At 62.6% G+C, this 22568-nt stretch overlaps 1 protein-coding gene across 1 annotated transcript in view; it reads right to left on the reverse strand.

Annotated features, from left to right (window-relative positions):
- The window catches only part of PKD1 (polycystin 1, transient receptor potential channel interacting), a 33669-nt gene extending 12746 nt beyond the window's left edge, over positions 1–20923 (reverse strand). The window contains exons 1-16 of the mRNA XM_058680267.1: positions 20532–20923; positions 10658–10729; positions 10478–10549; positions 10188–10357; positions 9379–10047; positions 9072–9255; positions 8179–8405; positions 7845–7960; positions 7419–7545; positions 6977–7203; positions 5829–6584; positions 5101–5232; positions 4838–5013; positions 4459–4592; positions 503–4125; positions 242–391 (exon numbers count right to left, since the gene is read on the reverse strand). Of these exons, the coding sequence (XP_058536250.1) occupies positions 242–391; positions 503–4125; positions 4459–4592; positions 4838–5013; positions 5101–5232; positions 5829–6584; positions 6977–7203; positions 7419–7545; positions 7845–7960; positions 8179–8405; positions 9072–9255; positions 9379–10047; positions 10188–10357; positions 10478–10549; positions 10658–10729; positions 20532–20737 (7041 nt within the window). The 5' untranslated portion in view covers positions 20738–20923. The remainder of the gene's footprint in view (positions 1–241; positions 392–502; positions 4126–4458; positions 4593–4837; positions 5014–5100; positions 5233–5828; positions 6585–6976; positions 7204–7418; positions 7546–7844; positions 7961–8178; positions 8406–9071; positions 9256–9378; positions 10048–10187; positions 10358–10477; positions 10550–10657; positions 10730–20531) is intronic.
- Between the last annotated feature and the right edge of the window lie 1645 nt (positions 20924–22568).

Below are 22568 nucleotides of genomic sequence, written 5' to 3' on the forward strand. Positions count from 1 at the left end.
TTCAGATCAGCTCAGCTCCAGCCACTTGTGGGTATTTGGAGAGTGAACCAACAGACAGAAGATTTCTCTCCCCTTCTGACTTCAAAATAAATTAAGAATTTTAAAATATAAAAAAAAACCCACACTGAGTTATGTGAACGAACACAAATCCCCAAGCAGCACTAAAATATGGAAACTTTTAGAGCGAAGGCAGACAGTGGCGATGCCCGGCACCATCTGGTGGATACAAGGCAGCACCAACCGTTTGGCTGGTGACCTCCTCCTTCCGGCCTGCCTTCCACACGGTGAGGTTGAAGGTATACTCCACACCGGCTTCCAGGCGATCCCTGGGGATGGTGACCACACTGCTCCCTCGGGGCCCGAAGTTCAGGGTGCACACGCCAGCCTCGGTCTGTGCAGACAAGCGAGGAGGAGAGTGGGGTCAGAGCCTGGCCAGTGGGACAGTACAGACACCTCCTGCCCACACTGGGACTAAACCCACTCAGGCCGGTCCCATGCTCACCTGTGTGGAGGCCACGCAGGCCCAGTGGCAGCTCAGAGGCGTCTGCTCTCCACCCTCCAGGTTCGGGTCATAGGACTCACTGCCATTCAGCACCAGGTCCTGGGTGTCCGACCATACCCGATAGGAGCCCCCCTCAATGATGGGCACCAGGCGCTCGGCAGCCACAGTCACATTGGCCTGGATGCTGCGTGCCAATGGCGTATCCCCAAATGACACCACAAACACAAAACAGTAGTGGCCCACAGGCAGGGCCAGTCGAGGCACCACCAGCTGGGGCCGGCTCACGTCCACACCAGGCAGGGTCACACGAGCAGAGTGGGCCAGCCGCTGGCAGCTGGCAGCGCGGTACACCTCCCAGCGGTACTCAGTCTGGTAGATGACACAGTCACGCAGGTCAACGTGGGCTTCGAGGTAGTTGCGCTGTGAGCGTCTCATGAGGACCTGCAGCGGCAGGGCCACGTCCACCTCAGGCTCCTCGCAGGCCAGCACCTGGACGCTCACTGTGGCCTGCGCCACGAAGAAGCTCACCAGGTTAGAGGCGTTCACCTCCACACGGTAGTCCCCAGGCTGCAGGTAGGAGTGGTCAGCCCAGGGTTCCCCTGTGTCCTGCACTGGAGCCCCATCCCCAAAGTCCCAGCGGTAGGCCACCCGTCGTGGGCTGGGACTTGTGGCAGCCTCAAAGTGGGCAGAGCGGTTGGTGAAGCAGTGGCCCCTGCGCAGCTCCACATACTGGATGACGTCTTGCACCTCCAGGGCCAGCGTCAGGTTCACGCCACCCAGTGCATTGAAGGCCCGCACATGGATCTCCAGGAGCCCCGCTGCCACGGGGGTGTAGGTGACGTCCCGGCCTGACAGGATGACCAGCGAGTCACCCTGCACCTTCTGCAGGGAGAAGTACCAGGCATAGGCGACACGAGAGCCCTGGCGCACGCGTGCTGTGAAGTTCTGCTCAGTGCCCGTGGGGATGCCTGGCTCACAGCAGTGGGGCACCTGCAGCCCCGCCACGGGCTCCAGCACTGAAACACGCACCTGGGCCTGCGTCCGGCTCACATGGTTATTGGCCTGGACACTTACCACGTGGTCTCCGACCCAGGAAAAGCTGCGGGAAAAATAGGGCCCGGGGAGTACCTCGGGACCAACCCCGTCAACCAGTAGGCGAAAGGTGACGGCCGAGCCGGCAGCCAGAAGGATCTGGAAGTGGACAGGCTGCCTGGGCGCCGCCACCTCGCTGCTGGCCCACAGCACCAGGCCTACGATAGACTCTTCCACCGTGAGGTTGTGCACGGCTACAAGCCAGCTGACCGCGTTGGAGGCATTGAGCTTGATGGAGAAGGTGCTGGCCGCAGGGAAGCCCACGGCAACATGTTGGCCATACCTGCTGCCACCAGGCACGTCCCAGCACCAGGTCACGTTGGTGCCTGCAGCCAGCTGCCCCGAGAAGGGCACGGTGGAACCGACCGCCACAAAGCTGCTGTCCAGGTCACCAGCCTTGATGGTGAGACCACTCACAGGCACCTGCACAGCCACCTCAACAGTGGCATTGGCCGCGCCTAGCTGATTCCACGCTGTGACTGTGACCTGGTACAGGCCAGATGTGGGAAAGGTGTGTGTGCTAGAGGGCACAGGGGTCTCCCAGCTCAGTTCTTCACCCAAGGACCAGGTGTAAGTGATGCCACTGCCGCTGGCCAGCTCAGCACGGAGGGTGACACACGTATTGACAGCAGCCGGGTTTGGGGAGGCAGCTACGGTCAGCCAGCCCACAGGCTCCACAAAGTCCACCGTGCGGTTGGCCAGGGCACTGCCCAGCATGTTGGTGGCCCGCAGCAGGATGTGGTAGGTGCCAGCCTGGAGCGCAGTGAGCGCAAAGCCCTTGCCACTGCCGGTGAGGGGCAGGCCACCCTCGCTCTGGGCATTCCAGCTGAAGGAGATGTTGGTGCCCTCCCGGACGGAAGCCTGCAGCTGCAGCGTGTGGTTGGTGGGGAAGCAGCAGGCGTCACCTCCGCCCAGCACCTCCAGCCCTTCGATGAGCTCCTGGACATAGATGAGGACACTGTCCTGGGCGGCGCCCGCCTCGTTCTCTGCCGTGACGGTGATGGTGAAGGTGCCGACGGAGCGGAAGGTGTAGGAGATGGCGGGGCCCCCGGGGATGGACGTGCAGCGGTCACACAGCACCCATGAATAGCGTGCGTCACTCCCGGCCTCCAGGGTGGTGCTGAAGCTCACGCTGCCATTCAGTGGCACTACCGTGCGGCTGGCATTTACACGGAGCCCTCGTACACGCTGCTTGACTGTGATGTTGAGCTGGGACTCGCTGCGGCTCACCTCGTTCCAGCCGGCCACCCTGACGGTGAAGTCGCCAGTGCTGTTGTAGCTGTGAACGACCGCAGGGCCCTCGAGCCAGGCCCCATCCCCCAGCTCCCACTGGTAGGAAGCAGGGCGCCCACGGCCTACGGCAGCCAACAGGTAGGGCTTCTGCGGCTCCAGCACACGAGAGCTGTTGACCCTTATGCCCGTGACCACCACGGGCTCCTGCACCTCCACCAGAGCCGAGTCATTGGCAGCAGACACGTTGTTAGACACACACACGGTCACCAGGTAGGAGCCGGGCTCTCGAAATGTGAATGTCGCCTCAGGGCCCCCAGTGCGGGCGGGGCTGGCATCCTGGGCGCCCGAGTCCCAGGTATAGCGGTAGGGAAATGAGGGCCAGACGTGAGCCACCAGGCGGGCCTCGTCCCCAAGCCGCACAAACTGCTGCTGGGGCCGCAGGGTGACATTGCCCAGCTCGGGCTCCACACACACGCTCGTGAAGTAGTGCGCCTTGTTCACATGGCTCGACAGGACCAGCACCAGGGGAAACGTGCCACTCCGCGTGAAGTTGTGGGTCACTGTGGGGTGCCCCCAGATGCTCCTATTTGAGGAACCATCCCCAAAGGTCCAGTCAAACAGGTAGTGGGCAGGGTCACCAGTGACATGTGCCGTGAGTTGCACGCCAGGCTGCGTGGGAATGCAGCCAGAAGGTTCAATGCGCAGCACCTCCAGGACAAACACCTGCACATGCACGCTCTGGGCCAGGTAGCCAGCAGGGCTGGCCGCACGCACGGTCACGGTGTAGTTCTGAGCCCGCAGGTACACATGCTGCACCTTGGCCTCGGGGCCAGAGAATACCGTGCCGTCCCCCATGTCAAACGTCCAGGTGATGTTGTCGCCCGCCTCCAGGGTGGCGCTCACCAGCACAGGGGCACCCTGCTCCACCGCGGGGCTCACCAGCACGCTCAAGCCCCGTGGCTCGTGCAGGACGAGCACGTCGGCGCAGGCCTCCACACTGCTCACGGTGTTGTTGAGCTCCAGGCGAACGCGGTAGCTGCCCCCATGGGCATAGGTGTGGCTGACTGCTGGCTGGCTCTGTGTCAGGGCAGGGGAGCCGTCCCCCAAATCCCAGGTGTACAGGATGCCCCCAGGCGAGGGCAGCGGGCAAGGCAGGAAGGTGACGAGCCGGCCAGCCACCAAGACACTGCTGCTCACGCACAATGCCACTGAGGGCAGGGTGCTGCGCACACTCACGGGGACCTGCTGCGTCAGGTTCTCAAAGGTGTTAGACACGAGGACCGTCAGGTTGTACTCACCTGTGCGGGGATAAGCCTGTGGTGGCACCATCTACCTGCAGAGCCCGACCTAGCACCCGGTGCTGAGGAGAGCATGGCCTGCCTGGGCAATAGGCCCAGCCCACTAGGTCCCCAGGCTGCCTGTAGGACAGCCAAGGCCCAACCTCGCAGTTAGGGAAGCCAAGTAAAGCCACAGACAGGCCAGCAAAAGCCACAATCTGTGGCTCAGGGTGGGGGCAGGGCCCACAGGGCTTCTGCAGCTCTGACCTCCCACCTCCAATTTCCAACCACGGGTGAGAGCAAGGCTCAGCTGCACAGCCAAGCCAGGCCACGGGGAGGGGCGCCGTGCCTCACCTGGGCTGGTGTAGACGTGGGTGGTGCTGTGCTGAACCAGCACCTGGGCCACAGTGGGGTCTGGGACCTGGAAGAACTCATCATACGGCGGCTTGAACTGACCTGCCACTTGCTGCCCATCGCCAAAGGTCCACCTGCCAGGGCAGCGGGCAGAACATCAGCAGGTGCCCGAGTCCCCATTCAGCCCTGCCCAGCACCCCTCTGCAGGTGACACCCAGCTCCACCCCACCAGGGCTCCCTGCCCAGGCAACACCAGCGCCCCAACAGAGAAGGAAGCCGAGATTCTGAACAGCCCCTCTGGCTTGGCCCACAGCCAGTCACCAGCTGGGATGAGGAGCTGGCGACCAGCGCCCTTGCCGTGATGTCTGGGGGCACTCACTGGAAGGTCACGTCCACGGCCGAGTCCACCAGCACGCTGGCCGTCAGCTCTAGGGTGGTGTTGGGGGACAGCACGGCCGGCACTGCAGACACCTGCAAGCCGCACATCCTGTTCATGCGCTCCACCGTGACGTTGTAGTCCACGGTCGCATTGCTCACATGGTTGGAGGCTGTCAGCTGCAGTCAGAGAGGTGGGGCGTGAGGTGAGCACTGTGCCTGGGGGCCGTCCCAGCCACGCCCACCTCCCTGCAGCCCAGGGCCTACCGAGAGCTTGAAGATGGCTGCGCTCTGGTAAATGACATTGAAGACCATGTTGTGGAAGGTCAGGGATTGCTTGTCATCAATGGTCCAGCGGAAGGTCACGTCGGAGCCGGCCTCCACCACAGGGCTGTACCTCTACACAGTGGGGGGCGTCAGCCACGCCCAGCAGTACCTGAGCTGACTCCACCCTTGGTCCCCGCGGGGCTGCCGGGGAGCCCCACACTGGTGTGCACAACACAGACACCCACAGGGGAGGCACGCAGCTGCCCAGGCCGAGCTCAGGCCCTGACACGGTCAAGCAGCAGGCGTGTGGCTGCGGTCACACCGACGGTGACCTTGTCCCCAGGAAGCTGGGCCCCTCTCCAGCACCAGGCACCCCATCTCAGACCTCACAGTCAACACCAGGAGCACTGCTGGGTTCCCGAGGGGATGATAGGACACGCCCACACAGCTCAAACTGGGGCTGTCGGAGACATACTCCAGGCAGGGACATGCCCACCCCCCGTGTGGCATCAGGGACAAGAAACACACCCGGCATACACCTGCAGGCGGTGGCCCAGAGTGTGACGAGCTGCTTCAGAAACACAGGAGGCAAGCAGGTTTTTGGGGCAGCCAGCGCCCCAGAAGCCCTCTGCCCAGAAGCCGAGCACTGGGCTGGCACATGTGCCCAGCTGGGCAAGCCTCCCCCTGCATCCTGTCTAGGGGCTGGGTGGGGCTTGGGCCACACTCACCACCAGGACGCCCTGTAGGACACGGTTCTCGGGACTGGGCGAGGCGTGGAGGCCTCGGATGGGCTCCTCAGCAGTCACCCGCAGGCTGAGGTTGGCATGGCTGGCACTGTTCTCAGCCACAACCTCCACCGTGTGCTCACCCTCCCGCAATGCGGGCAGCACCAGCACTGCGAAAAGGGTATCACTGGTCTCCTGAGCACAGGCAGGCACGAGGGCGGCTGTAGCGGCAGGGCAGGTGGCCATGAAGGGAGCGCTGACATTGCCCCCAGTCCAGCGAGCTGTGGCAGTGGCGTTGGCTCCCGAGTCCACCTGGAGCAGTAGCACAGAGCCGCCGGTTGGCATGTACAGTTGGCCATCCTGGGTGGCAGGGTAGGTGACGCGCAGCCCAGTCACCGGGGAGACCACATCAAAGCTGCAGGACAGGTTGTGTCTGGACACAGAGTTGCCCACCGTAGCCTGGACCTTGTAACGCCCGGGCCGTGGCAACCCAGGGTTGGGTGTCAGGCCCAGCAGTGGGGTAAGCTGCTCTGTGGCCGCAAGCAGCCACAGGGCACAGGTGCGGCCGGCCGGAGAATCCTGCAGCTTGGTAGGCAGGTGGGCCAGCCAGGCAGAGGAATTGCTGGAGAGGTAACGGGCCTCAAGGCCAGGGTGGCTGGGTGCCAGGGGGCAGTGCAGGAAGGCACCAGGGCCAGCATCATGCTGCAAGCCGACGAGGTCCCCAGGGAGCATGGGGGCATCCTGGTCGCTGAAGGAGACCTGCAGAGACGGAGGCAGCGCTGCGTCACAGCATCAGCCAGGGAAGGTGAGGGCAGGGGGCGGGACCAAGGGCCTCCGGGGTCTGGGGGAGGACAAGGCTCTAGGGTCCCCAGCAGCACTGAGTGCTGGTGCTGGCAGAGACCCACACGCAGGTGGGGAGAGTGGCCCTGACTGGGGAAGGCCCCCCAAAGGGCCTGAGAGACAAGACGTGGGGTGGGGAAGCAGGGTCCCAAGATGCCCCGAGGGATGGGGCGGGGCAGGGCGTCTCAGACTAGAGTTTGGAAGGCTGGCCTGGCCCTCGGGGAGAACTGCATGTGGGCATCTAGTGTTAAGACCCAGAGCTTGGCCAGCTGGGTGGCAGGACCCCACGGAGACCCAGCCAGGACACGCACCGAGTAGTACGCAGGAGGCCCCGCAGGCACGGCCAACAGGAACTCCCTCCACAGCACGTAGGCGGCCGCGGGGCGCCAGAGCCCTGACGCAGACCTGTTGGCACAGTCCCGAGAAAGGCAGTCTTGACCGCCAGGGCAGCTGCATCCCTGAGACAGGCCCTCGGTGGCTGGCTGGAACTTGTTCTCCAGGGACCTGCCCGCAGGCTCAGTGCTGTTTCCTGAGGCTCCTGCAAGGAAGGGAAGAGGGCACGCCCCCGGATGATGGTGGGCCCACGCTGCAATCTCCCCCAGCACTGCATGCCCTGCCTGGCCGCTAGGCCAGGGGGTGACTGGCACAGGTCTACAGACCTGTTCTGTCCACCTTGAGCTGGTGGCCAGCAGATGTGAGGTGGCTCAGAGGCCATGCTGAGCCCCCAACTCCTACCACCAGCAGGAGCCCCACCTTCTGCTCCTGAGGGCCGGTACACCTGCAGCCGCAGCTGGGCAGGCTGCCTAAGCTCCAGCGTCTCAAACTCCGCCGCGGTCAGGAAGGCTTCCCGGTGCAGGTGCAGGCCCGGGAACACCATGACCTGGTGGCACAAAGGGGCTGCCTCAGCTCCCACCCTGCTCGGCCCCGGTCTAGGCTCCCCGTGCCCCAACAGCTGCCACCAGTCAGCCCACCACCACCACCATGGAGCAATTTCACATCATTTGGGAGGAAGTCAGGTGGAGCCCACACACAGCAGCAGGATTCCTGCCTCAGTTTTTATGCCACCTTTTTGGTGGCTTCCCACAGCCTGCCCTGGGCCTGGATGTGCCCTGGGCATGGCCAGATGGCTCCAGGACAGGGAGGCCCCAGTCCTGGGGCAGAGCGAGCCAGGGTGCCTACCTCCACAGGCTCCCGGGGCACCTGGAGCATGCTCTGTGATGCCAGCAGTCTTGGGGGTCCCTGTATCTCCCCACGGGGCACACCCACAAGGAAGTTCTCAGCGTCCCACACAGGGCCTGTGGGTAGCGAGTGCACAGTGAGACACAGGTCCCTGGGTGAGGACAGTGGTGGGTACAAGGGGAGCCAAGGCAGACAGCCCTGGGGCTGAGCCAGCCAGCACTGCCTCCCGTCCGCATTCTCTCTGGCCTCAGCCCAGGCACAGGGCAGATCTGCAGCAAGCACTGCTCCCACAGGGACCTCCAGGGAGCCCCGATCCTTCCCGGCAGCCCCGCACCTCCAGGCCGCAGCTCGCAGACGTAGCTGTGTGGGGCGGAGCACAGGTCTGTGTTGCACTGGCCAGCAGGCCCAAGCCGTACACAGTGCTCGGCCGTGGCTGGGTGTGGCTCCCCGGGCAGCCAGTTCTGGCAGCTCTCCAGGCTGAAGGCTGAGCCTTGAGTGGTCGCGCCTGCCTCAGCCTCTGCTCCCTCAGCTGCTGAGAAGCCAATCCACACGTCCAGGCTCCTGTGGGCAGCGAAGGGAGCTCAGAGTGCTGGGGGAACCACGGCTCGGGCACGGGAGCTGGCTGCAGCCTGACCAGGCCTGGGCCACCCACACCTCAACCTTCAGGGGGTCTCAAGCAGCCCCACGGGCCAGCTCAGTGCTCCTGCTGGGCCGGCATCCTCTCCTGGAAGCAGCACTCACCAACACACACCTGCATCTGCACATCAGGGCGCACAGCAAAGGCTGGACAGGCAGTGCTCTGCGAAACAGTGGCCCGGGCCTCTGCTCTCACGGGCACCCTGAGAAGGGCCTGTCTGCTCAAGCCTGTTTCCCCGCTTAGGGGCCTCGAGGAGAGGTGGGGTCTGGCCCCAATCCTCATCACAGAGCAATGGGACCCCTGCTTCCCGCAGCAAGGGGGCGAGCTGAGGAGCAGCAGGCTGTCGCCACGGCTGCACCAGGACTGAGGCTGTCGGGTCTGGGGTCTTCCACCAAGGGCCAGGCTTTCACCCCAAGACCCACAGAAGCTGCTGCCCTACCCTGCGCACTTGCTGGGCTGCCATGAAGGGCCATCAGCCAGGCAGGACCTGCCTCTGTTCCTGAATCTCCCCAAGTCCTGGACCCTGCCTCTACCCATATCCTGGGAACCCCCTCCCTATTCTGGCTTCTCTGAGTGGGTAAGCAAAGTACCTGGTAACTTGGGAGACCAAGAAGTGCTGGACTGCAGGACTGTCCACCATAGCCAGAGCGGCCCCGGCCCAGGCTCGGCACTGCTCCTGTGCCTGCAGCCAGGGCGCTTTCTCGGCCACCAGGCGGTAGCAATGGCCATTGCCAGAGAAGATCTCCGTGTCCGAAGCGCAGAGTGGGTGCACCACTGGGGGCAGCAGACATGAGCAGGGTCAGCGTGTGCCTGAGCTAGGGGGCCAGTGTCGCCCCCCGACCCTGAGCCTGATGTGGGAGAGCGAGGATGACCAGGGCCAGGCAGGGAGGCACCCACCTTGAGCCGGCTCCTCGCCCAGGGCCATGATGCTATAGGTGGCCTCAAGGCCTGAGCCCCCACGGTTCTGGACTCCAAGCTGGAGGCTCTCATTACTGCGCACCAAAGGCGGACACACGAGCCCCAGGGCAGCAGGCGCTGCCTCCACCCACACTTCTGTGTCCAGCACGGCAGAGCCAGCCCCTAGGGCCAGCAAGGCCGTCACATGATAGTGCCCCGGCAGCAGGTAGCGGTGGGTGGTGGCTGAGCCAGCTGTGTCTGTCTTGGGAGAGCCGTCGCCGAAGTCCCAGTGGGTGGATTGGATGGGGAGGGGGGCGGCGATGTGGAAAGCTGCGGGCCAGCCAGAGGCCAGGGGTCCACGGGGCCCCTCCAGGACAGCCCCTGGGGAGGCAGGAAAGACGTGCTGGAGCAGGCTCGGGCCCCCACAGGCAGGGCTGGGAGAAGGCGGGGGGCTGGAGCACAGGGACAGGCAGGCCAAGGAGGTGTTGAGGGGCTGAGGAGCCCCACACAGGCACTCGCCCTGCTCTGAGAGGGCTGCCAGCTCCCAGCCAGTGGAGAAGCAGAAGGCGCTGCAGGTTTCAGGGCCCAGTTGTCCTCCGAGGGCAGTGAAGGCTGCGGTGGCTACAATGCCCGAGCTGTTGTCTGGGAGGCAGGCGACGTATTTCTCACCTGGAAGAGGCAGCCAGGTTGCTCACCCCCCAGCCCCCAGCACACACAGGGCCACCCAGTTCCCCCCCACTTCAAGCCTGACCCTGCAAGACTGCCTGGGCCAAGTCCCACGCAGCAGGAAAAACAGAGCTCACACTCACCACAGCCACTGTCCAGCAAGGGGATGCTGAGCAGCGGCTGACCAGCCAGGGGGGCTGGTCCCGCACATGTGGCTGCCTCCGGCTGGACCACACGAACCTGCTGCTCCTCCAGCCAGCGTGGCAGCCATGCCAAGCCACAGCCACACTCGAATGGGTTCCCGCTCAGGTTTCTGCAGGAAGGGGAGGTGCAGAGGATTACGGCAGCTGGGAGGTCTCTGGCTGCCCGCAAGGTCTCAAACATGGGAGGGGCTGAGTCAGAGGTCCAGCCCACCAAAAGCATGGCAACTTACATTTCACTTAAGTTAAATAAATTAACAAATGTTCCTTCTTCCAACGCAGAAATCTTATTGCTGCTTATGTCCCTGGGAGAGAGAGAGAGAGAGCAGGACTGGCAGGGTCGGGGCAGCCCCGTAGCTGTGCAGTGGCAAGGGGTCGCCGGGGAGACAGGACACAGCAGGGCAGGGACTCACAGCTCCAGCAGCGCTGAGAGGTTGGCCAGGAGCTCGGCGTCCAGCGCCCGGAGCAGGTTGTGGGAGAGGTCCCTGTGGAGCAGAGCAGCCCCGGGTCAGGACGGAGCCCCACAGGCCCCAGACGCCCCCTGGCATCCCCTGCCCATTGAGCCCCTTACTCCAGCAGCTGACAGGGGGTCCTTCCAAGGCAAGACACAGATGAACACTCCTCCATAGAAACCAAGGCGAGGGTTGGGGTCCCTCAGCACACTGACTTGCCAGTCCCAGAGACCTGCACATTACTGCACATTACCCCTTAGCCCACATTACCAGGCCTGGCTCCACCCACCCTCTCCACTGGGGCCAGCATTCAACAGCGGCCAGCTGCTAGTGGGGGCCATCTCAGATGGGGCACAAAGATCAGATTAATTGGGAAAAGGCACATATGAACCCCAATAAAAACTTCACATTGCAGATCAGAGCATCTGGGTGAGTCCTGGCTCCCTGCTGACGCAAACTTCAGAGGCAGCCATGTCAGCTAAGTAACGAAGTCCCTGCCGCCCGGTGACATCTCCCCAGCTCCCAGCGCCAGCCAGCAAGGGTGTCCGGGAGGTGAGCCAGGGGTTGCAAGCCCTTTTCCCCTTGAGATACATAAATAACTTCACACGTATTTATGTACTAGAAAGGCACAGCGCTGGGAGGCAGGGCCAGGGATCCTCCCTTTCCCAGTTCAGCCCGCACAGCCAGAGCTGAGTCAGATGGGAACCAGGAGCCGGGAACTCTGTTATCAACCACAGATGGCTGGCAGGGCCGAGGCACTTGGCCACCTCCCTCTGCCTTCCCACAGCATCGGAGCTAGGCCTCACACCAGGTCTCGAGCATTGCATGAACCTGCTGGACCACAAGTCACTCTTAAGAAATAAACAGGCAGAAGGTGGCTGGGAACCCGCATTTACTTTTAACATATTGGTTACTCATTACTATGTCAATTAATTCCATAATGATGTAAATTTTTGCTGATGGTATGTTGGAGCTTTCAATTGACTGGGATGATACTCTGCTGGCTCTGTCATCAGACCAGAGAGGGTATACCTAAGAAGCCGTTGAACTTGACGGGACAATAAGATGCTGGACTCTATGTTTGGTATACGCTTGCAATGGGGAAATCTCAACTGATCTTGAGCTGTGGTTATGCAACAAGGTGGAGGAATCCACCATGGTGGGAGGGTTTGGGGAGGGGTGGGGAGAACCCAAGTATCTATGTAACTGTGTCACATAATACAATGTAATTACTGAAGTTAAATAATAAATAATTAAAAAAAAAAAAAAGAAATAAACAGGCAGTGAATAGAGAAGTACAAACAGGGAGAATCAGTCCGTTTCAGCAGCTGGAGAAATGCCAATGCAAACGACACAGCTGTCCTCAGCTACCCAAACTGTGAGCCTGTTAGAGGACAGGTCCCCAGGAAGGGGGCACAGAGCAGCCAGGCTGCAGCCCATGGCAACAGGTGCCAGCTCTGCCCAGCCTGTGGAACCGGGGCTTCCCAGTGGCGCGCTCCTATCTACAGCCCGGTGGCCCTCTGGCTCCAGAACCCACCAACGGGTTCTGGGGAGGCCATGGTCATCCCACCAGCTACCTCCGGGCACTTCCCTGCTCCACACACTCCCAATACCCATGTTCAGCACAGCCCCTGGGCAACCCCCACCCTGACACAGTGACACCACAGGACCGTGCAGGTCTGTACATCACAGCCAGAAGGCCCGGGCCTCTGGCCACACGGCTCTGCCTACCCACTGGCCTTCATCCTCCCAGGCTGGGGTCAGCACAGCCAAAGCCTCCTCGAGCTCTGTCCCAGGCACCACCTGGACACCCGTCTCATGTACTCCATCCGGGAGCTCCCTAAGAGGGACAGAGGCTGCCCGTGGGGGCCTGAGGCAGGACAAGGGGCTCCAGGGTGAAGCCAGCCCTCCCACCCTCACCTGCAGGTCCCGCAGGTGGGCCCGGGAACACATGAGGCACCTGTGGACAGAATGCTGAGACCGGCTGACAGGGCCTCCTAGACTTCTTGCACCTTCTAAGCCCTTCCCCCAGGCCGTGGGCAGACAGTCATAAGCCCCGTGGTCTCCAGGGGCAGAGCGACATGGGGGAACACTCTGCCAGTCACCTCCATCCAGCAAAGCCTGGCTTCTCCCTTGCTCCTCGCACACACAGAACGGAGGGCAGGCCTCTCCCAGCTCTGGCCGAGGCCCTCAGGGTTGGTCATTAGGGCGGCAGGCCCATAGCCACTGCCAGAGCCTCCACACCACCCCCTGAGGTGAGAAGGGAAAGACAAGTGACAGGAGATGTGGATGAGCCACTTCTATGGGGGGTGAGATGACCAGGGGCCCACGTGACAACTGGGCCAGACCATGGTGGTGCCACAAACACCGTCTTCCCATGGCGGCCGAGCTGTGAGCAAGGATGGGCAGCCTGGGGCTGGAGACTTCCTGGTGGCTGAGCTAGTACAGGTCCCCAGTCCCACCCACCCCAACATACAGGGAGCCCATAGCCTGGACCCCAATGCAGGAAGCAAGTAAGCCTCTTGAGAAATATATCTCGGGCTAATGTGGGAGCTGAGACAGGACGGTGGGTGGGGCCCTGCATGAGGGAGTCCCAGTGCCCTCCTCCAGCAACCAACAGCCCAAGCTCCTCCCCCAGCACTCCCCAAGAGGTCCTGGAAAAGGGGGTGCCACCCTCTGGGTCACCTGGACCCTACAGGGTCCCCCCAAAGACCAAACTTAGCAATCCTAGAGACTTGAGGCCAAGGCTGGAAGGGCTCAGATGAGGTCGGGGCGAGCTGAGCTGCTGACCATAAGCAGGGGAATTGCCGTGAGAAGATGTCGGCTGCCTCAGCTGGCCAGTGCCTGCCCACGGCTCCAGGATGTCAGCCCCAGGGCCACAAGGGGGCACTGCCAGGCAGGGTTCCCTTGCCAGGTCTGAGACAGGCATCGCCTCACTGCTCAGCAGTCACTCTGGAGTCCGCCCTCCCCAGCTCTGATGCTTCAGGGTGTCCCTCAAATTGCCCCGTGAGCACGCCAGAGATGCCCCGACACCTCACAGGACTTCCCTGTGCACCTTGCTCCAACTTTGCCTATTAAAAGCAGGAATTGGGGGCCTGGCGCCGTGGCCTAGCGGCTAAAGTCCTTGCCTAGAACATGCCGGGATCCCATATGGGCGCCGGTTCTAATCCCGGCAGCTCCACTTCCCATCCAGCTCCCTGCTTGTGGCCTGGGAAAGCAGTGGAGGTCAGGCCAAGGCCTTGGGCCCCTGCAACCCATGTGGGAGACCCGGAAGAGGTTCCTGGTTCCCGGCTTTGGATCGGTGCAGCACCGGCCGTTGCACTCACTTGGGGAGTGAATCATCGGACGGAAGATCTTCCTCTCTGTCTCTCCTCCTCTCTGTATATCTGACTTTGTAATAAAAATAAATAAATCTTTTTTTAAAAAAAAAAGCAGGAATTGGGAGGAGGGAGCTCCCGCTTTCCAAGCTGCACAGGACTCAGCCCTCCAGGGCAGGAAGGAGGCTGGGATGCGGCATGGCCAAGGAGTGCAGGGGCAGCTGGAGTGGGGTTGGGGAGATGAGAGGGGATGAGATCAGATGGGCCCAGAGGATGCAGGACCTGCCATGTTTCCTCAGTTCCAAGGGCTCCGGATTCCCGTTCATCCCACAGCGGAGCAAAGGAACCCACCCCGCAACGAGCAGCCAAGGGGAGAACCCTGGATGCCAACTCTCCAGCCTAGAAGCCGGGCGGGGGCTGGGGGCTGGCTGCAGCCCCCAAGGAAACATCTGCACATTCCAGACGCCTATGGTCAGCGCGCGGGCGCAGGCCAGGCCCAGCACCTCCGCCCTGGCGCTGGCGGCCACGCTGGAAACAGGCTTGGGGCGGCTGTGAGGGCCGCCCGCGCAGGTTATGTAAGCGCTCCATGCGACGGCGGGGAGGGGGTCCACTCACCCTCCAAAACCCCAAGCTCTCCAGAGAGGAAGCAGTTTCCCCCTCACCCACTAGGGGCATGCCCCCACACGTTCCCTCCCAGACCCCATCAGGAGACAAGAACAGCCATGGCGAGGGTCAAGGCAGAGCGGACAGAGCACTCCCCAGGCCGGCGATGACCCCCAGTGGGCTTTCCTTCCAGGCGGCCAGCAGCCGGAGCCAGCTGGAGTCCAATCGCTTCATTCTGTTTCCATTCTCATCTATTTATGGTGAGCGAGCAAGGCTGGCTTCCAGGGCCGGAAATGATGATGTTTAAATTAATGGATTCAAGTTCAGGGGAGAGAGGGAATTTGAAGAAACACATGTAGAGAGTGTGCTGGTGGGGAGGCGGGCAGAACAGGGGGCTGCGCCCACCCTGCCTCTCCAGAGGGTGGAAAGGTTGGCCCACCCCACCCCCAGGAGAGGAGGGTGGGTCTTGATAACAGAAGGGAAAGGCCCAAGCCTGAAGGGTCCAGCACAAGGGGCTCTGGCAGAACGTGGACCCTCCCGGCGACAGCTGGCACGACACAGCCCCACGGCAGGGGCAGGGACAGCACAGGAGGAAGTGAGGCCTCCCTCCTAGTCAGTGGGGGTGGATAGCCCACCGAGGACTTGCTCTAGCTCTGTCCACGTTTGAGTGAGAGCACTGAGGGCAGTGGGGCAGAAAAGGGCAACCTGTGGCCCTGGTCACCCCCAAACCACCTCTGATCACCTGTGCAGGGGCGGGTCTGGCTGCTGTGCCCCTCCTCATGCTGCTGCAACCAGCAAGGGCACCAGCTCTCCAGAGAGCAACCTGAGGCTAGGGGACCTCACTTCTCTCCTCCCCCGACCACAGGTAGCTAGCAGGGTCCAGCAAAAGAAAACAAGCCAGGCCACACCAGGGTAGTAGCCACATGGCTCCCCAAGGGCGCAGCGAGAAGCCACCTGACTCAGGCGGCCCCCAGGTCCTGAGCGCCTCTTTCTGAGCTCCCACCAGGCCAGCCCAGCCAGGGAAGAGGGGACTGCCTGGCCTGGGGACAAAGCCCCTCCCCCGGGGGGCCTCCGGGATCCCACCCACCTGCAGAGTGAGTGCCAAAACCCAGCCTAAGGTAGCCTGGGTCCCCACGTAGCTCCTCCACAGGGGCCCCTTGGCAGAGGCAGCTGCCAGGCCGGTCCCCATGCAGCCCCTCCACAGGGCCCCCTTGGCAGAGGCAGCTGCCAGGCCGAGGCACTAAGTGTTCCCAGAAAAGACATGAGCTGCATTTTCCAGCTACTTCTCTGTGCCTGGAGAGGCGGGCCAGGCCCGGGCCAGGGCAGGCCGACCCGCCGCCGCCACCCAGACAGCAGCAAGAGAAAGAAGTGGGATGTTTTCATTCCACAGCACTAGGCGGCTGGCCTGGCTGGCTCCTTCTGCTGGCGCTGGCGCTGGCCGTCACAGAATGTTCCGGAAAGGAAAATCTATGTCTCCATCCAAAATGGCTTCCGTTGAAATCAAACCCCTGCCAGGGTCTCCCTTGGGGGATCCATGCCCCAGGGTGGGGATAAAGCTATAGCCAGCAGAACCACCCTGTGCCCCAGGAACAGCCCAGGGAAGCTAGCGAGGCATGGCCCGCATCCGGTGGAGACCACCAGCCACTCAGTTCTCAATATGGCAGCCAGTGCATGGCTGGCTGACGGGGAGGAGAAGGCATCACCAGGAAACCCACATGACGACATCCCGGGCTGGGAACAGAGGAGTAACGCAGGCTGGGCACAGCTTCCCCAGGAAGCACCAAGCAACACGCATGCCCACCACAGGTGCAAAGTGGGTCCATGTGTGACAGCATCACACGGATCTCTTGGCAGGCATGCCAACAGAAGTCAGGCAGGTGCCACACCACCTGAGGTCCCAAGAACAAGCAGAGAGGAGAGGGTGGACGGACAGAGCGCTGTCACTCGGCATCTCACACACACACACACACAGGAACCATGATGAAAGCCCATGAGGGAGGACTGGCGGTGTGGCATGACAGGGAAAGCCATCACCTGCAACACCTGCTGGCATCCCATATGGGTGCCACTCTGTAGCCCAGCTCCCTGCTAATGACCTGGAAAGGTAATGGGGGATGGCCCATGTGTTTGGGTCCAACACCCACATGGCAGACCTCGACCTGGCCCAGCAATGGCAAGACCTGCTCTGCCCTCTCTCTCTTGGGTGTTATTCTGTCTGCCTGCCTGTCCAGAGGGATAAGGCATCACCTCTGAAGAGCATGGACATGTGCCCAGGGGTGCCCGGCTCTCCGGACCCTAGCTGGCAGGAAGGACAAGCAGCAAGCACCTCAGACGAGTGGGTGGGAGGTGGGATGCTGGCAGCTGGAGCTGGCAGATGCAGCTCCACCAACACGTCTGTCCCGAACCAGAAGGACACACCCGGGTGCTGGGCGCAGGCAGGGGTCCACCTGCAATGCTGTGACCAGCCGTGGGACCACCACAGGAGCCCTATCCCTCCAACACATGGGCATGTCTGTGAGGCAAGGCCGCCAGCGCTGGCAGAGCCCAGCAGGCAGCGAATGCAAAGGGGTGCCTCTCCCTGCACGTTTCCTTTGGCAATTTACACACTATTAAATCCACCCTCCCAAAACCCACAAGCCAGCGTCCCCACGACCCGTACCCAAGGCTGCTGTCTCCTGACCACTCTCATTACCCAATCAGAAGCCCACACTGCCCAGTCATCAGCCGGCACTCCCCGCCACACCCAGCTGTGGGCACTGCCCATGCCGGGTGTCTCTTCTGAGTACCCTAACACCAAGCCAGGATCACTCAGTACAGTATCGGCTCTTCTCGGGGACCGGCCATCAATGACCACACTGCAACGTCGGCTAAGCTCCAGCTGCCAAAGACGCCCCTGGCTCCCCTACTCCTCTGCAGGTGCACATGAGAGCTGTTTTGCCTTTCAACTGTGCTCATGAGCCCCCAGGTCCCAACATCCACGGTGTCCACCTGTCGCACACACCACCCACACTCGTCATGCCTTTCCACCGTGGGAGCACCATGAGTCTCAGCTAGTAGTTCCAGCCCTCCTCCCCTGCAGCACCGGCCGTCTGAGTCTTTGCTGCCTTTTAATTTGGCCCATATTCATTTTTAAAAAATAATTTATTTTTATCAGAAAGGCAGATTTACAGAGTAAGGGAGAGACAGAAAGATCTTCCATCTGCTAGTTCACTCCCCAGGTGGCCGCAATGGCCAGAGTTGAGCCATTCCAAAGCCAGGAGCCAGGAGCCTCTTCCAGGTCTCCCACGTGGTACAGGGTCTCAAGGCTTTGGCCCGTCCTCAACAAGCAGGGAGCTGGATGAGAAGTAGGGCTGCCTGGATTAGAACCAGCAAGGCCAGGGCGAGGGCGACATGGGCCTGTGTTCTTGTCACAATCACTGTTCTCATCGAGCTGCAGGTGCCACAGGTGGGAGCCGCAGGCCGCCAACAGGCAGGCAGTGTACAGGTGTTTCCTTGCCCGTGGTACACACCCTCATGCCGACAGCTCTGCGGTTCACCCCTGCACACCCTTGTTCTGCTCCTGACACACAGGCAACCCTGGACAGAGGCTGGTGTGCGTCCGCCCGCACACACTTCTCAGTGCCCTGGTCAGCACGCACTCTTCACCTAAGAAGCTCACGGCACCCATGTGGGGGCAGCCAGCCAGGTGTGCAGGCCAGTGTCCTTCCCCACACCTCTGCAGGCCAACCACGCTGCTCTCCTCCGAGCCCGTCACGCCACCCCAACCGGCTCTTCCACTCCACAAAGGCCTTGCCCCTCAGAAACCCCACAAGACTGCCCCTTCCCACAGAGAACTTCTCACAGCCCCCGCAGTCCCTCTAAGCCAGGCCCACCCATAGCCTGCGGATTTAACACAGGCTCCTGCTGGGTGACAGTCTCAGGTTGGGGCTCACAGACCCTGGCAAAAGGCTGGCATACAGCAGCCGGGTCCTCCCTCAGCAGAGGCAGCACATGCCTCGGCTGTGGGAACAGTCCCCAGCCTCCATGCTCAGGCCACAGAGACAGGAACCCAGAGGCCCTGCTGCCCAGCCAGTCCCCAAGCCAACACCACGCAACTGCCACGCCAGGCACACACCCAGCCCAGACAACTGCACACGGGGCCCAAGGAACCTTCTCCCACGGCTGCCACACACACACACACACACACACGGGCAGCAAGGCCCCAGGAGCTCCTAAGTTCCCCAGACTTTAGGTCACGAAGCCAAGGACCAGGAGGACTGCCAACATGCACGAGACCACACCTGGTGAGCAGCACTGTCACCCAGAGTGCCCTGCGGCCCAGGCCCGGCTCCCACCACACAGCCCTGGGCACTGCCGCCAACCTCCAGCAACCATGGAGGGCACAGACACACATGACTGCCACCAGAGGGGTGGTACAGGGACCACCAGGGACCTAGGGTGGCAGGAGCAGAAGAAGCGACAGGAGGCCCACACACTGAGACACGACCCAGACCCAGATGGCGAATGCTGCCCGACGTGTGTCCAGGGTGCTGCGACTCACGCCAACAAGCAGGTCAAGTAGGGTTCCAGCTACACAGGGAGGGGAGACTGTACACAGAGGGCTCATCACGATGAACACCTCAACTCAACCTCAGCATGGCAGGACATGTCCCCAGTCACTCCCACATTCTGAAGTCATCGTCTCCTAAGACAGGCTGCAAGGCAGAAGCCCAGACCATCACCCCAGAGAGCCACAATCACAGGGGTGCCCGTCTGAGCCCACACCGGCTGCCCATCCCCAGGCCCAGGGAGAGCCCCTGGGGAACATGGAAGTCACCCTGATGGCCCAAGCCACGCCAGGCCAGTGGCCACCAAAACCTAACACCAGCTAACACCAGAGACTACAGGCACGTCCAGGCTCAGGTGTGGCTCCTGGACAGGCCCAGAAGTGCCCCCAAGAGCGACGGGTCCAGCAGGGACAGCGGCTCCTACGAAGTGCTGGTGCGGATCTGATGCAATTCTGCAGTGTCAGGACAGGCAGAAGGGGCTGTCCTCACAGGACATGCCACCAACACCGCCACTGCGCCACCAGGGCCGCTGGGTCAGGCAGCAGGCAGCAGCCAGCACAGCTCCCAACCAGACCCGGGAACCTGCTCGCTCCTCCCATGACCCAGCTGGAATGTGTCCGTCCCCCACCAAGTCCTGGCTGAGGAGCTGGAAGGACCCCCAGAAACCCACCACACTGGATGAGGCAGGGGTCCTGAGCGACAGCTGTCTGCGCCTTGGCCCCTCACACCCTTCCAAGGCTGCGTCCTGGGCACCTCACCGCGCCAAGCCCCTCTGCTGGGCCCCATCCGGACTGCGCCTCCTGGGACGAGTGTCCTCAAGGGCCAGGGGTCAGGGCACGCGTGTCAGTCTGCAAAAGCCTGGTACAGGCCACCTTCCTGCCAGTGCTTCCTCCGGCTTTCAAAAGCCCCTGACCCACGCAGGGCGCTAGGTGCCCACCTCCTCACAGCTGACCCGGTCCAGCCCGCGAGCTTTGCCCCACAGCGCACCCGCCCCTGCCTCTGGACCGTCCTCCTTGCCCCTTAGCAAGCGCCAGACTTGCCCCGGGGCCGCGCCTGGGCAGTGCCCAATGCGGCTGTCACTGGGCCCGGATCAGCTCCGACTGTGGAGGTTTTCAGGGAAACCCTCAGGGCCGCGCATCCCCTGCGGCTCCAGCTTTTCCTTATTTAGTCGGCCGACGTCTCACCCCGGGAGCCGCCTGGCCTGAGGCCCTTCCCTTCCGCAGGCGGCAGCGCGCCCACGCCCCGAGAGCCCGCCCGGTCCCCCGGAGCCCGCGCTCGGTGCTGGCGGCGATGCAGGCGGCCCCCCCAAACCCCTGACTCCCCGACCGCGAGCGCCATGGCAACGCCCGCCCGCGCCCGGCTACTCACAGAGCTGTGGCGTCCGCGGGGATGCGCAGCGCCGGCTCCAGCGTCCGCAGCCCGCGGCCCGAGCAGTTGACGCGGCAGGCGGCCCCGGGCGCTGGGCTGCACAGGCAGGGGGACGGGCACGGCCCGCAGCCGTGCCCGGGGGCCCCCGCCAGCGCCCCGAGCCACAGGCCCAGGCCCAGGGCCAGCGCCAGGCGGGCGGGTGGCATCGTCAGCGCAGCGCGCGCATGGCCCCGGCCAGCGCCGAGGCCCGCCCGCGCGCAGGCGGCCGCGTTCAGGGCAGGCCCGCGGACGGCATGCCGGGCTGCGAGGAGACTCGGGTGGCGGCCGCGGCCTGTCTGCGCTCGGGGCCAGGCCGCGCTCCGGATGGCCGGCCACCCGCTTGCGCGTTCGCGCTGCTGTGCGGCCCCGCGGGCTCCGCCTCCTCACGGCCGTGAGGCGCGCAGGGGCGGGACCACGGCCGACCCCGCCCCCTGCGCAGCGGGTGGGCGGGGCCGGGAGGCCGCCCTGGTGGGCGTGGCGCTCCCGGCTCCACCTCCACGCCCTACGCCGCGGGCGGAGGCGGAGCGAGGCCGGAGCAGGTGCCTGTGCCCTCAGCCCGGCCGCGGCGTGTGGCCCGCCTCCTGGTGCGCCCACCGGGACGTCCCTGCAAACCCACGGAGGAGACGCCTGGCTGGGTGGGCGCTGAGCGAGGGCCCCAGGGTCTCCGCGAGCCCTAGGTAGTTGCACAACTCACGTGAGCAATGAAGGTAGCATGCAGGCTGCACCCCGCAGCAGACTAGACGCCACGGAACACATCTTACAGGAAATAACCCAAAACGGGCAAATCCGTGGAGACCACAAAGGTGGAAGAGACACTTTGGGGAAAGGGGGAGGACAGCTAAGGGCTAGGGGTTTCCTCGGAAGATGAGGGAATGTTCTGGAACGACACAGTACAGTCTTACAAATGCACTAAAGTCCCTTGGACTGGGCAGTTGGACAGGGCAGAGATGATGGCACGCCATGGGACTTCTGTCTTGAGCTTGAAGGGCCACCCATGAGGGTGAATGCTGCCTTTGGGGCTCCAGGTAGGTGCCTGACGCCCCCACCATGGAGCACAGCACAGCGCATGCCTAGCAGCCCTGTCTCCTGACCAAACCCCACTCTTTAGGACTTAGCCAGCGGTCACAGGCACGCAATAAAGCAAGGGGCAGGGGCTAGAGAAGGCCCGGGACCTCAGGGAAGCCCCCCTGTTAATAACCCAGAACCCACTCAGGTCTCCTCTGGGCTCGGGGGTGTACCAGCAATGGGAGGAACGGCATTGGGTCTGAGCGGCAGCCAGCAGCCAGCAGCCATCACACCTCCACTCTCCTTGCATGCTCAGGGCCTATGGCATCAACTCTCCCTGGTGCACAGTTATCCTTCCCTCGACCGAGTGAGATCATGGAGGTGCCAGGAGGGCACATCTGCCAAGGCCCGCAGCAGCCAATGACAGGACTAGGATTAGATCCCACCCCCAACGTTGTAATTGCAGTCACGTGCCAGCATGGAGGGGTTCAGGCTGGAGATGAGGGCAGGCGGTACACCCACTGGGAACAGCAGTGGCAGCTCAAGTGGACCATGGGAGAAACCGTGGAGGACACGGCCGATGTTTGGAAAGGGTTTCTGGAACAGAAGACATGTGTTTGAGAAGCAAAATTTATAATCAGGAAATGAAATCCCAGATTACTTCAACACACCCTCGGTGAGCAGGACACAATGTGCCAGGGAGCCTGATGCTGGCAAGGAGACATCTCAGGGAGCTGAATTCTCTTTCCAAAAATGTATGTGAAACGATCTTCATTTTGCTGAAAGAGGTCTCCCAACCAATGGACCACTTTCCAAATGCCCGCCTATGCCCGGAGAAAACCATCCTGAAGCCAGGAGCCCACACTCCAGGCAGGCCTCTCACATGTCTCGGCCCAGGCACTCCAGCAGGGGATTCAGGGTCCCACACTGAGCCACTCAACCCCAAAGTCTAGTGCATTGCTGAATATACTCTGTCAGATTTGGCTCATTACC

This window comes from Ochotona princeps, chromosome 24, assembly GCF_030435755.1.
Source record: "Ochotona princeps isolate mOchPri1 chromosome 24, mOchPri1.hap1, whole genome shotgun sequence".
NCBI lineage: Eukaryota > Metazoa > Chordata > Mammalia > Lagomorpha > Ochotonidae > Ochotona > Ochotona princeps.